The sequence below is a fragment of the Pseudopodoces humilis genome, chromosome 14, assembly GCF_049639895.1.
Source record: "Pseudopodoces humilis isolate 2021_Gansu_Grassland_sample_001 chromosome 14, ASM4963989v1, whole genome shotgun sequence".
NCBI lineage: Eukaryota > Metazoa > Chordata > Aves > Passeriformes > Paridae > Pseudopodoces > Pseudopodoces humilis.
Window position 1 is genome coordinate 6,423,147 of NC_142213.1, and position 13,938 is coordinate 6,437,084.

General features: G+C 48.8%; 2 protein-coding genes across 2 annotated transcripts; one reads left to right on the forward strand and one right to left on the reverse strand.

Moving 5' to 3' along the window:
- The first annotated feature begins 523 nt into the window (after positions 1–523).
- Positions 524–6,079, forward strand: CIAPIN1 (cytokine induced apoptosis inhibitor 1). The gene is made up of 9 exons (XM_014257131.2): positions 524–723; positions 1,010–1,191; positions 1,486–1,638; positions 2,496–2,572; positions 2,819–2,987; positions 3,190–3,263; positions 3,592–3,707; positions 4,246–4,315; positions 4,826–6,079. Exons 2-9 carry the CDS (start codon positions 1,035–1,037, stop codon positions 4,934–4,936), a joined length of 927 nt encoding a protein of 308 aa, XP_014112606.1. The 5' UTR covers positions 524–723; positions 1,010–1,034; the 3' UTR covers positions 4,937–6,079.
- Positions 6,080–7,685: 1,606 nt separating this feature from the next.
- Positions 7,686–13,823, reverse strand: LOC106628429 (uncharacterized). The gene is made up of 7 exons (XM_014257120.2): positions 11,706–13,823; positions 10,190–10,453; positions 9,770–9,820; positions 9,330–9,434; positions 8,808–8,854; positions 8,318–8,508; positions 7,686–8,212 (listed from the first exon to the last, which is right to left on the reverse strand). Exons 1-6 carry the CDS (start codon positions 11,791–11,793, stop codon positions 8,323–8,325), a joined length of 741 nt encoding a protein of 246 aa, XP_014112595.1. The 5' UTR covers positions 11,794–13,823; the 3' UTR covers positions 7,686–8,212; positions 8,318–8,322.
- Positions 13,824–13,938: the final 115 nt, after the last annotated feature.

Here is a 13,938-nt window from a genome sequence, read left to right on the forward strand (position 1 = left end):
TACCTCAGAAAGACATCGATCCCATTCTGAACTTGTTTGCAGTTTCCAGGAGAGAGGGGGAGTCCACAGCACACAGAGCCAGAGGAACTGTAGGTCAAAATCCACTCCTCACCTTACTGCAGTTAAATTTGGTGTAGCATATCCATGAGCTGTGCTTTAGTGACTAAGTGGTGGCAGTAAGGAATTACCCAGGATGTGTGATGTAGTGATTCCTGGTAAAGACCTTGTTTACAACTGTCCAGAAAGGTGTGTCGTTTGCAGCTAATTGAAGATACACTGGGAACTCTTCTGGTCAACAGTGCTCTCTGTTCTCTGTGGTCATGTTAAATTAGGAAGAAAATAGGTTTGTGTTGGATAGAGGAAAAAGGGGAGGTAATCGGGTTCAGTAGTTGATGCTGCTGTGAGGTGATGATGCAATACTATTCCATACAAGGAATGCAATCTCAGTGGAGAGAGTTTTCTCAAAACTGTCCCTGCACAGTCTGTTCCACTCCTCCCTCCCTGTAATTTGCTCACCCAGTGCTACCAATCATAACAGTGGGAAGAGCCTCAATCTGGAATGCTGAAAGTTACTTTTGTCTTCTCATGTACTGCGTAAGCAAACTCTGCTAGGTTGTGTTTGGAGTAGGAAAGACAAGGCAGTATTTAATGTCAAATAACTGTCACTGCTCAGGAAATCCAGAAATCCTCTGTTTGTCATATTCAGATTTTTAAGGAAAGCAGGTATGTTTTCTTTGTTATTTTGTTGGTTTCTTTAAATCACGGCTTGCAGTCTCCCAGCAAAACTAGTGCATGAGCTGGAGGGAAACTGAATTATACCCTGAAGTGTAGCTCTTTTTTTCATGTCCTGCTAATGCTTAGTTTGTGGAAACTTTGTGTTGCTCATTTCCAGAAAATTATCCCCATTTATTAAAACAACTCAGCTGATTAAGTCACAGTCCATAGAGGTTTGTGCTGTGCTTGGCACTTATCCTTCCTCTCTCTCTCTCCTGCCCTGTTCCTCCCCCAGCCAGTGCCAGGTTTGCTGCTGTCAAATGGGGGAGTACGGAGTCGCTCCAGGCCAGCGCGTGGCCATCGTCTGGGACAGCTCCTCGCCGGTCGAAGCCCTGAAGGATTTGGTGGATAAAGTCCAGGTGCTGGTGGGAGCTGATAATCGTGTCTCCGTGGAAAATGTTAACCAGCTGCCTCAGTGTAAGAATGAGCTTAATTTTTCACTGTTTCCTTAAAGGGAGAGAGTTCTGCTGTTGTGTGATCCAACACCTTCCCACTTTGAGAGTCAGCGCTCAGAACATTGACAGCACCTGCTGCTGACCCTTACACTAAGTACAGCAGGGAAAGTGATGCACCCTGGCTGTGCTTCTATGATTGGTGTCTTTAATCAGTTACTGCTGTTGTACTTAAGCATGAGGGATGAGGGAAGTGGAATTGGTGTATTAAACAGTGTGTGTACATGTAAGATTGTACCATCTTGCTCTTTCTCCACAGCGGCTCACAGGGAGTCCAGTTTTGACGTAATCCTCTCTGGCATGGTACCAGGCAGTACAGCACAGCACAGTGTGGAGCTCCTGGCAGAGGTAGCTCGGATACTTAAGCCAGGGGGACGTGTCCTCCTGAAAGAACCAGTGGTTACTGAATCAGGTGAGAGAATCTTGCTTCCATGGTAACATAGCATTTCTTGTGAGGATTAGACTGAAATAGAAAGGACAGGAACCCTGATTAACACAGAGATTTTCATTCTCCTGACACACTAACCCAAATCACAAGGTTTTTATCTTGTGCTTAGGCTGATACCCATTAGAGATGTTTGCAGTCACTCTCCTATCAAAAATGCAGGATAGCTTGTTCCTAAACTGCATGGAAAAGCTTCAGTGACCACTGTTTTCTCTTCAGGGTGCAGTGCTAAGTAGTCACAAGTGTTGTGTTTCTGAGGAGCTTCCAAAATGTTTTTAAAAACAGATGACAGAGGCTGAAGAGATTGCCTCAGAAGTCAATTGAGAAATAGTTATCTAGAAAAGGTTAAAACTGTTTGGACTGAATTTTAGGAGAAAAGCTAGAGCACCTGCCATGGGACTGCTGGAGGAGCCATGAGAAGGTGAACAGAAGATGATTTCTTAATGTAGTGTGTTCGTTTAGGAGTCCATGTTTTGAAAACTTCATGAGTAGTTTTAATAAGTAAAAATGTTCGGGAGGGAGTTTGTTTCAGGTTTCGGGATTTTTTAAAAATTGGTTTTGATGGGTATTGATTGGATTGAGAAATGTTTTGGCATATATAGAACATACTTGAATCTAGAATAGCTTTGTGACCCCACACTGTTCTAATGAACAAGCTGCTGATGCTTTTTCTGATTTGTTCTGCTGTCGGCTAGAAAGGGCCCATTTTTGGTGCAGAAATTTGGCTTGAATGCTTCCCTCTAAAGTTCTTGCTCTTTCAGGTTTTTCAGTGAGGTCCATTCTTGTTCTTGCCTTCTCCTACTCTCTGCTTTTGTGTCTTGCAGGAGACAATGGCAAAATCAAGACAGCAGCCAAGCTCCTCACAACTCTGACTCTCTCTGGGTTGGTGGAAGTGAAGGAGGTAGGGATGTGTTTACCATCTCCAGAAATGCCTTTGGGCAGTTACCTGGGGATTTGCTGGGTGATGAGGTTTTTAGCAACCCTGTTTGCTGTAAATGTACATGGCCACTGCCTGGCAAAAACTTTAGTTACTGTCAGCATAGTGTTTTTCTTTAGGATTGAAAATACTGTCTGTTCACTGGAATGCTGGGCTTGGTGTTAAAAGAAGGGGTTCTGTATGAGGTTAACCTAAAATCTTACCTGGCAGCTGCAAAAGGAAGCGCCGACCCCAGAGGAGGCCCAGTCTGTCGGAGAACATCTGGGTTACCAAGGCAATGACCTTCTCATTATTCAGATAGAAGGGAGGAAGCCAAATTTCGAAGTGGGATCATCAAGTCAGCTCAAGCTCTCTTTTGCCAAGAGACCTGGTCCTTCAGGTAAGGCATGATGCATGCTGAATATCTGGATTTGGTGGCTCTCAGTGACAGGTATCACTTGCAACAGGGGGACAGTTCCCAAGTAGGGAGTGCTACAGTGAAAACCTATGAAGTGAGGCTTCCTAAAGTTGCTTGAACTCTGTTTGGAGTAGATGGGACAAAGGCTGGAATAATTGCTATTTCTTCCTTTGTTTGGTTCCAGGAAAACCCTCTGTGGACCCAGCTGCTGCCAAGCTGTGGACACTGTCTGCCAATGATATGAATGATGAAGAGATGGTAAGTGATTTTCTTTGTGAGGCTCTGCTGTTCCTTCTCTCTCCCCATTCTTTCCTATTCTAAATATTTTCAGTGATGTCTCTTGGGAGGCTTTACAACTTCAGAGGTAGAAAAACCTCCCTAAGGCAAAATAGCTCATTATCTCCATGGGGTCTGGAGAGCTCAGTGATGTGGTGAGGACAGAGAGGAGACAGGGATAAGAGGACAGAACTGCAGCACTTTCATGCCAGTGTACAGATAGCACCATTTCTTTGAAGATGACTCAGTAGTGCCATTCCCTACTGAAAAGTCCATTTCCTGCATTTTGTCTCTCATGGTGTATTTTCAGGATCTTTTGGACTCTGATGAGCTGTTGGATTCAGAGGATTTGAAAAAGCCAGATCCATCGTCGCTCAGAGCTCCATCCTGCAAAGAAATGGGCAAAAAGAAAGCCTGCAAGAACTGGTCAGTGCTGGAATTCATGTATCAGTGGACCTTTCAACTGCAGCATTGAACTCCTAAGAGTTAGAGAGATTTAAAAAAGATTGTAGGCAATTTGCTGTTCTTTAGAGCCTAACTCTCTTGGTTCGTGTCCTTTCTTATCTTAATTATTGGAATGTAAATTCAAAAACAGTGATAATTGACCTGTGACTGTTACAAATGATCACGATGGTGTATATTATCAACAGCCACATTGGAGGTGGCTGCATAGCTTGTGCAGCTTGCCTAAAACCCTGGTTTCTCACATTGTAAGGAGAAACAGCACATGTAGCAAGTGCTGTAGTGTCATTTCCCACTCAGTTTAAACTTGAGGGATGTTTCAACACTTGTTATACAAACCGTGGTGTTGAAGAACAAAGTGAGGAGGGTGAGTCCCAGAGTTAGTTGTGTCGTGTGACAGTTGTCATGTGACACTGTTGCATGTGAGTAGGGCTGGCACAAGTGTTGATGACTCATGACCTTTAAGTAGGAAGATGCAGGTGACTTTTTTGTTTTTCTGCAGCACATGTGGCCTGGCTGAAGAACTGGAACAGGAGAAGAAGAGCTCACAGCCCAAATCTGCCTGTGGAAATGTAATTAGTAATTTTTGTCTTTATACTATGGTCTGCAGTATATGATCTCTATGTAAGAATTGTGTTCCCTAGTCACTGCTGCCTGAGCTGGATTACTGCTTCCACACACTGCCCATGCAGCTTCTACAGAGTTTTAGCCTTTGCCCTGTGCCCATGCAGTCTGTTCTGACTCCCTGGGGGAATCAGAGTGAGCAGTGAGAATTTCCCTCTCTGCTCATGGCCTAACCAGGGATCTGCCCAGGGAGGATTGTGTTGTGGGAGCTCAGGGGGCTGCCTCAGCCTGTGCACACCAAGTGGGGTGGTGACTCATTTCTGTGCAAGCCCAATGCCTGCACAGCTCTGCCATCCACACTAACCAGATGTGTTGAGAAGGGGGTAGAAGGGAAGCAGTTTCTATGCTCATAGATGCTGAGAAGCATGATGTTTCTTGACCTGGAGAAGCTGTATCATAGAGGAAGAGACTTGAAAGTGGCACCTGATTACAGACAGTGCTTTTCTTTCCCTTGCCAGTGCTACCTGGGGGATGCATTCCGCTGTGCCAGCTGCCCTTACCTGGGGATGCCTGCCTTCAAGCCTGGGGAGAAGATTCTCCTGCAAGAGAACCAGCTGCACGATGCCTAACAAAGATGTGTCCTGCCAAGGACTCTGCTGCTTTTCTGTCACTCTGAGGTTCTTCCTGCAGTCCTCCTCATCCTCTCCAACTCATGCTCTCCAGCCAATACTCCATGTGGGGAGGGACACTGCGGGCACTGACACTGCTGTGAGCTCACCACTTGTCATCAGCCTTGGGCTACCAGATCCTCTGGTGACAAGTCATGTATTAGACTTTATGTTACACCTTGTTTTGGCTGACCTGACTTGATCCCGGACGCTGGCCGTCACAGCGTGTCCCACCAGCAGGGGGAAGTACAGTCACGTGTTGTCCTTGTGTGCCTGTGGCATTTCCCATGCCCGTGTCCTACAGCTGTAATTAGTCCTGATTTTCCCCCGTGAATCTGCAGCTCTGGCTCAGCCCCCGGGGTGACTGGGCTCCTGCTCTCTTTGAAATTTGAACCTGCAGCCCTTTGTCATGTGAAGGTGGTTCAGCAGCTCCTGTGGCAAGTCAGGAGCAGGGAGTACACTTAGCAATATGTACTCTTAGCAGTGTGCATGGGAAAGGCTGACAGGCATGATGAATTTCCAAGTGTATTGGGAGCCCCTACCCCCAGCTGTTTTCAGCAAAATGACAAGATTCAGTCCTACCAAGGACTCCTGCCTTTAAGGCAGGGAGCCGATGGAACAAGATCTGTCTTGTCTTCCCACTGCTTTCAGTCCAACACGAACAGATAACACAAGGGCAATCTGAGACTGTCACCTCTCTTGGTGGTTACCCAAATGAGTTACCTGCAGTGTCAAATACATAAGAACATAGCAATAACTTAATTCTAGATGATCTGTGGTGGCCCTCTGCTCCCTCTCCATGAGATACTATTTATTTCTGTAGTTCCTGCTAGTGAAGCATCCTGCAGGTGTGGGATGAGGGTGCTGTTCACATTTTGTGCCAGGCTTGCTTCTCACCCAGGGAGGGGGAGGAGGAAAGCCCACACCCAGTGTCTCAGTGGGGACTGCTTTGTTTGAAGCTCTTGATCTACAGGATGTGACTTCTTGTTGTGTGCTACCTGAGTTACTAAACTCATGGAGGGGGCTGGGATGAGAGGCTGTTCTGTTCTTGAAATAAAAGTGACCAATAGTAAAGCCTTTGTTTTAAGGCTGGTATTAGTGGTATTCTAAGTGTGTCTCCTTCTGTGCAGCCTCTCAATGATTTCTTAAACTCTTCAAATGTTAGGTTGCATCTTGGAGTTCTCCATAAATTGTTCCTCTGAAAACTTGACTTGAATATGTGATATGCACTGGAAACAACAGATATTAAGGAAAACTTGAGAAAACTCCTTTCTGACTGCTCAGATGCTTGCACTGCCCCAGGCTGTCACTGGTGGGATTGAAGCCCCTTCTTTCCAGAGCAAGGCTTTCCCAGACCCCTCTGTCACTCCCTGCCTTTGTCATAAGTGGGAACAGCTCCCAGGGAGACAGGATTTGTGTGATAAACCACCTGTCCAACCACCTTGTTGCTCCTAGCTAGTGATGTAAGGGAATGGGCAAAAGCCTCAGCACACTTGGGGCTTTTGAGAGTTTTATTGCCTTTTCTCAGCCCCACTGGTAGAAGACCAGATCTCTTTATGAGGCCCCCAATAAAGGCAGCCCTTACCCTGAACTCTGCTTTCCTCTTGCCCAAACAGGGAGAAGCAGCATTTTCACTTTTGTTTCTCTGCATGAGTCAGCCTTCCTTTTTATGGCCAGCAGAGCTGGGGGGGCAGCAAGGACACGCTTCATGCTCCTGGCAGGAAAACCCATCGTGGATGTTTCACTCATCTGCCTTGGGTGCACACAGAGACAGGGAGCCCTCTCCAAATGGAGCAGTCTGGGGCAAGGAGGGCATTGTGTTTATCATTGCTTTATCTTCACATATTTGCTTAACTGCTTGTGATAGCATCTTTGAGAAGTGAAATTTGGAGGCCCAGCTCTGGCTATAGTAGCTGCTTCACTTTTTAAAAATAACCAGTGGGCAATGATTGCCCCCACCCTTCCTGCCTGCACTAGAGAGGTTGCCTCAGTTAGTTCCTCCAGCAGCCTTTCCCTGCCTCTTGCTCACTGGTGTTTTTGCTCCAAGGCTATTTCATGGCTTCTTGTCTGGATCCCTGTTAAAAATGCTATCCCAGATCTGATTCCCCACTAACCTTGGGCATAAAGGAGTATCCAAATGCAGCACTATGATTGTCCCAGCTTCCTCCATTTCATTGATCAATAACTCTTCCCTGGTGAAGCAATGAGCCATGTTTTTCCCTCCACTTCTTTTAAGGCAGTTAAGCAAACGCAGAGCCTCTGGCAGCCCTTGTTAGTCTTAATTTGATTTGTACCTCAGCTTTCCAATTTTGCCTCTGCAATTTAGTGAACATGTCATTCTGTTCATGTCCTTTGTGGTTTTCCTCATGGCCTTCTATTTTGACCAGTGGGATTCTGAAGAACTCTGCAGCTATATTTGCCTCCTCTGAAACTTTCCCCCTTCCCTAAGTAAATAATAGGTGGCTGCCAAGGCTGTTAGTACAAGTCTCAGGTGTCTGTACCTCTTAGCTGAAAGCTTTTTGGGGTCATCTCTGAACCTCAGCATCTGTTGTGGCTGTAACACTAAATCATTAGAGCTATGTGCTGGTTTCAAATTCAGTGGGAAAATTAACTCCACTCAAGCTGCTCCTCTTCCCCATCCTCTTCCAATAGCAGAGGAAACACCAGGCGAGACCACAAGTGGGAATCATAGTTTTACTGAAAAACTCACAATAAACTCAACATTATCAAAAAAGAGGGCACAAAAGAGAGTGCTCTACCCACGAGAAGGGTATTCACCAGCAAACCAGCAAAAACACCTAGCCACTCCCAGTACAAAGCAGATCCATGTGCATCACTGCAGCACCATCTCTGTGAAGCAAGCAATGCTTTTCCATCCTTGCCACTTGAGTTTCAAGTGAGTGAATGAGAGCAAGGTCAACCCACATCACAGCAGATGCCTGCTCCAGAGAAAATCCAGAAGATTGCTTCAGGACTTCTCATGGCCATGCCACCCAGCACATCCAGGACCAAGCTCTTCCTGAACACCATGTTGGCCACACAGTATACAGTGTCATTCCTGAACATGGAGCAAGTAGCTAGAGGAGCCTGTCAGTGACTGCAGACTGAAAAAGAGTTGCTGAGGCTTGGCACTGTTTGGAGCCACAGAAGGCAAGGGGAAAACAGGCTCAAAAGCTCTGTCGTCACCATTAGCCATGGCTTCTTCCACAGGAACATAAAGCAGGGTTCTGCAGCCACCTGGGGGTAAAATGTGTCTTTGGTCACCATGACTGCACTGCTGTATGAACAAACACCTAGTTTTTGAGGAGGACAACCCCAACAGGTGGACAACAAGCTGCTCACCTCCCTCATTTGCCCTCTTCCTTGGAGGAGACATCCATCTCTGTGCTGGCAGCACTGCCATCCCCAGCACTCTGCTTCTGTTGTGATGGCTTGATCTCAGTGTAAATGACATTAGAGGCAGGTCCTGTCTCCTTCTTTCCAAAATTCAGGTTGGCATAGGTCAGGTCCTCAGTCCCTGTCATTGGGGCTGCCTGCAGGGAGAGAACAATAGGTAGAGCCTTGGCTTTCTTTTTCTGTGTCTCCCCTGCTAATATTTTTCCACTGGCACTACTCTTTGTGCTGCCCAAGCATTACCCAGATTACTCAGAAGTGCCACCTACTTGAACACTCATAAGCCCTTATTTAATAGGAGTTAATAAGTGTTTAGGACCATGTTTTCAGAAAAGCAAAGCTGATTTTACTATGAAATCCTTACGTGTGTATTCAACAGACAATGTTTTTTTTTGACAGGGAGGAGGAAGCCATATGTGCAAAGCCCTCCCTGGCTTACCATATTGACCTGATTCCTCTCTGCCACTTCCCCGCTCATGAGCTCTCCTGAAAAAGGAAACTTAGTTTAAAAAGTAGTTAAAATAGTGACAATGATCATTATTTTAAATTAAGAAAATAATGGAAGAATCAAGAAAACATCTGCATCGGTCTTGCTTTTGTTGTGGGAGAGGATAAGACACTGTGGCTCTGTGGTTCTGAAGATGGCCAAGGGGCTGCAGGGGTTGGCAAGGGCTTAAAAGCCCTTGAAGGGGCTGGAGAAGAGCCCTTCTGTCCCGAGGTGGACACTTCTGGATATGAAAGACCTGTTTCAATCACACAACAGGTTGTGCCATAACCAGACTCCCACCAGCAACTGGCCAGAAGGAAGGGAGTGGGGTGAACCTTCTCACCATGCTAGGACACCTTCTTCAGGAGGACTTGTGAAGGGAACATGGAGCAAGCAAGAGCAGTAGGATGTCAAAGATGGACATCTCCCAAGCCTGGCTTTGTCCAGACCAGCAGTTGAGGAAGAAATGCCAACCTGTTTTGTTCCTTGTGCACTGCCACAGCAGGAAGCCAATTACCGGCATGTAAAGGAGTGTCCCGACCGCTAAGCCAAGGAGGATGCACAGGAGGAGGTTGAGTCCTGCACACACAACATCACAGAGGCACTCATGAGCTACCTTCCCCCAGGGTCAGTTTCTTCCCAGACTTGGGCTTCCAGACCCTGAACCACCTATAGCTTCAAGGTGCTGACAAAATCCTGTGGGGAATGGTCTCCAAACCCATCCAGGGGGTAGCTGGAGCAATAGAGCCCCTTCCCAGCACCACAGTCTCTGGTCCCTACCCCAGTTTGGCAGTGGGTCCCACCCACTCATGGGAAAACAACTGGCTGTTTTCTCCCTTACTGCTCCTCCCTCTTTTTCCCTGAGGTCTCCTCCTGCCCTCCACTCTTGCAGCCAGGGGACTGTGAGGACACACCTGTCCAGATCTTCCCTGTGACATCAGTCGGAGGTTCTGCACAGCCACAGCCTGAAAGACAGAAACATGAGTGAGAGACTGTCCAGAGGCAGAGATCACCCTGCACCCTGCTCTGCTTTGCAGCAGAAGTCTTGACCCCACAGTCCTGGATGTCCCTCTCCTGCCACCACAGCTCCAGCCATGTCAGTATTTGGCTGATGTGCTGCAGCTGGAGGATATGGCCTGTCCTAGGAAAGAACCAATGGCCCAGCAGCTCCATGGGGGATGAATCTGCCAAAAGCTGCTGTTCCAGGTTGGCTCCTCCAGTTCTCAGGGTGCTTTCAGGGGAAACAATGCATGGAAGAACCAGAGGAGTGCTGGATGTAGCATCCTTCTCTGCCCCCTCATGTCCCCCATGGAAACAGACCCACAGCCACTTACTGTGAACTGCTGCTTGTGTGCTGTTTCCAGTGTCTGTCAAGTTTGGTCTTGTGATGAAGACCCTACATGCACAGATTCCTGTGTGGGCTGTACACGGGCTTGAGCTGGTGAAATTCATACAGTTTTCTCCCAGAATCACAGTGTTGGTTTGATTCTCCCCCTCCAGACATTCAGGTTTGCACCACTTCACCTGCACCGTGAGATTTTCCAAACAAATCTCGAACTGCACAGTGGTGCCTGGCTGTACCAGCTGACTGACTGCTCCTGAAGGAAACAAAACCAGAAGTGATAGCTGAAATATATATGATCTTACAGGGTCATGTCCCATGTGTCACTCATGAAAGACACAATGAAGTGACTGTCCTTTTCTGCAGCAGCTGATGATCCTTTCTAAATCTAGCTGCTAACAATTCTAAGCATTCTAACCATGCTAAGCACTCAACACTGAAATGTTGCCTGTTGACTTGTGCCACTGGATGCTGTGCAGAGCACAAACTTTTCTGTGCATCAGGAAGGATTGGAAACATGAGGATCAGGGAGAAGGCACCTCCTCCCCCTGTGACATAGGCACCCAAGCAGGAAGTGCCTCAGGCTCCACTATTTCATGGAGCATGAGGTGGGACTGGGGGATTGGCAGTGGAGAAAGGTCAGCCCTAGAGAAGCAAAGAAAATATAGTAAACAGATTCCCTGCAGTGTCTCTGGCTTCATCCCACCCCATAATGCTCACTCTGGAGTACTTCAGAATCACTCTCTGAGCTGAAGTCACTTCACACGTTCTCAGCTGAGTCTTCCCTCTCTCACCTCTCTTCAGTCCTTTCTTACCACTCAGAGGGGTGTTAGTGGACTTCTGCCCCTTACCACCCTTGCTCAGTTCAGAACATCTGCTCTTGGACACATTCGTTGTGTTCAGCACCCTGAATGTGTACATTCCTGCATTTGCTTTGTTCACATTGGCAAAGATGAGCTGGGCCAGATCATTTTTCTTCTCCACACCCCCTCCATTCTGCTGTTTTCCATTGTTTCAGGTGACACTAAACCACTTCACCTCCCTGGTGGTACTGCTTGAGCCTGCCTGAGGAAGACACTGCAAGATGAGATCTAACCCTACCAACACATCAATTGTGGCTGAATTCCGGTGAGCAAGTCTTGATGGGGAAAAAAAAATCCTATGGGAGGACTGGTTTTGTCTTAAGGAATACCCACATCTGCCATGTGAAGCTGACCCCCCTCTGCAGTAATTTGGCTTATAAGCATTTCTGTTTCCTTCCCTGCCACTGTCTTTTCTCCCTGCTGCTGAAGGCAGAGCTGGTTCAAAGCCCCAGAGCTCACAGCCTGTGCATGCACAGCTGCAAGGGGGACCCCTCTGCAAGGCACATGGCAAGCTGCTGCTGCTGAGAGGGGCTAAATTATGCAAGAGGAGAGACAAAAGCAGCAGCAGGCACTTTCCACACCTCCTGCACACATAAGCAAAGAGGGAAGAGTTCAGAGCAGAGGCAAGGGCACTGGGGGACTCACCAACTGGCAGCCAGGTGAGGAGCAGCAGGGGCAGAAAGGTGTTGGCCTGCCAGAGCTCCATGCTTCTCAATAGCCTTATGGTGACCATGCTGGGTGCCTGGTGAGATCAGCCAGGAGCCTCTGTCTCTCCCTGAAGTGTAGGGTCACTGGTCAGCCAAGGGGAGCTGAAGCCTTGCCGAGGCCTCACCCCTTCACCACTGGACCAGGCAGTTCCCTCTGTGCTCACAGGCTTCCTCTTTCTTCTCCTCCTCTTACCTCAGCCCAATTCTTATCTCCTCTCTTCTATGATTCCTCCTCCGGTTTCCTCCTGTCCACATACTCTCGGCCCAGAGACCTGACTAATGCCCCCAGGAGCTGCTGATGGCCATTTCCCAATACTCCAGGGCCCAGCCCAGCAGCTCCCTGCCACTTTCCAAGTTTCCTACAGCACCACCTCCCCATACCACCCGAGTCTGTTTTGTTTTACACCAGGGAATGGATCGCTTGGAGGAAGCGGTGCTGCTGTCACGGCAGGGGGATGGGGAGATGTCCACACCCATCTGGTTATGGGGTGTGCTCACTTAGCCCAGGTGGGGACACACACACTGTGCCAGTCCCCAGGGACTTGTGGTTTGACATGGGGATGGGCTTGATCAGAGTGTTCTGGCTGTGGGACATACACGGCCCTGCAGAGCCCTGTCCCCAGTTTGACCATGAGTACCCAGATCCCAGCTCCTGCCCAGCCCCTGTACTTCCCTGCCACCTCTGGCATGAGGGACACTAGGACATGAACACCCACCAGGCCAGACACAGCTTGTGTCACCCCTGCCACCAAGGGGACATGTGCAGCAGTCAGCAGGTGCAGGCCCCTCTCTCTCCCCAGCCTCTGTGGGTGGAATCTCTGCTGCTCCTCACTGCCTGCCACCACTTTTCCTCTTCATGCTCAGAGCAAAACCTCCTCCCATCTGCCATTTCCTCCCCTTTGGTTTCTATCAGCACCCATAGTAACCACCCTCCACACCATGCTGGGCACACGAGTCCAGCCACACATGTCTCCAGAAGAAAGGGTGTTCACTGGAGCTCTGCTCCACCAGCCAGTGGTTCAGCTTCCTGGTTGAAGCTGAGGTCTCAACTGCAAACCAACCCACACGAGAAAACAGCAACACCAGCATGGTATTTGCAGATAAGAGGGTACAAGATCCACAAGAATGGCAAGTGAGAGGTTCTGTATCCCTCTTGCTCTCCCCTCTGGACCTCTTCATCTCTTCCCATGCTCTTTCTGATGTCCAGTTCCTCTCTGCATTCGAATATTTGTCTTCTCTCATTTCACTATTGCATAATGATGTGTACTTGTTTGCTTCCTTCCTTTTCATTTCTATTCTGGTTCCCACGTTTCCTGGCACTGATGAACCCAAGACCTTCTCCACCAGGAAGTGCCTTCTCCATGTTCCCAGCTGTGGTCCTGGTGGGACTAAAGGTTAATGTCTTGCCTTCTGCTGACTCTACAGAGCTGCTCCCCTACCACAGCCCCTTCCAGCTCCACAGCCACATTCCACGGTGCTCTCTGCCAAGGAGAAAAGAGCAGGAAATGACAATGCTGCTATTGATAACAGGGTCAGCAGCAGCTACACCAGGCACTATGCAATGTCCACACCAATAGGGAGGTTACAGAGTTCCTCAGGAGCTCCCCACTCCCTTGAAGTGAAACGAGGGAAACAGAACGTGCCACCAAGGCCTTCCTTGACCTTGACCGATGCTGGGAAGGATGAGGAGAGATGTGAGAAGTGCTGTCCTCAGCCGGTTCGTGGTGGCTCTTCCTTGGGTAGCGCGGTGCTCTGCCCTCGCAGGGTCGTCAAAAGCGATCCTGCCCTCGGCCCGAACCTCACAGCACTGTGGGGCTGACGGGGCTCGGGGGCACATTGATCTGAGGCCCCTGAGCCCTCACCGAGCTGTGCACGGACGAGCCAGCGTCAGAGCCCCCGGTGTTGGTGACACGGAGCAGGAGGTGACACGGAGCAGCAGACACTGCCGGTGTCCCGGACTCCCTGAGGCCCAGCATCATCAGGACGAGGCGCCCGGCCCTGACATTCCGAACCCGGCACCCCTCTGAAGCCCAGAGCGCCTCACTTAGCCCCCATTGCGGGGATGACGCCACTCAGTGCTGAGCTTCTATTGGTTATTATTTCTGTCCGTCACTATGAGTTCCGCCTCTCCGCCCATCTTCGGCCGTAGGATTGGCCGCACTGCACGCGGA

What these genes read in the sequence shown, in the direction of transcription:
- CIAPIN1 (XM_014257131.2), top strand. Translation starts at nt 1,035, where the DNA reads ATGGGGGAGTACGGAGTCGCTCCAGGCCAGCGCGTGGCCATCGTCTGG. An exon ending in ACCAGTGGTTACTGAATCAG is followed by an intron (nt 1,639 to 2,495) that starts GTGAGAGAATCT and finishes TGTGTCTTGCAG; the next exon opens with GAGACAATGGCAAAATCAAG. An exon ending in GGTTGGTGGAAGTGAAGGAG is followed by an intron (nt 2,573 to 2,818) that starts GTAGGGATGTGT and finishes CTTACCTGGCAG; the next exon opens with CTGCAAAAGGAAGCGCCGAC.
- LOC106628429 (XM_014257120.2), bottom strand. Translation starts at nt 11,793, where the DNA reads ATGGTCACCATAAGGCTATTGAGAAGCATGGAGCTCTGGCAGGCCAAC. An exon ending in CACACAAGCAGCAGTTCACA is followed by an intron (nt 9,821 to 10,189) that starts GTAAGTGGCTGT and finishes TCTGTCTTTCAG; the next exon opens with GCTGTGGCTGTGCAGAACCT. An exon ending in AGAGGAATCAGGTCAATATG is followed by an intron (nt 8,509 to 8,807) that starts GTAAGCCAGGGA and finishes CTCTCCCTGCAG; the next exon opens with GCAGCCCCAATGACAGGGAC.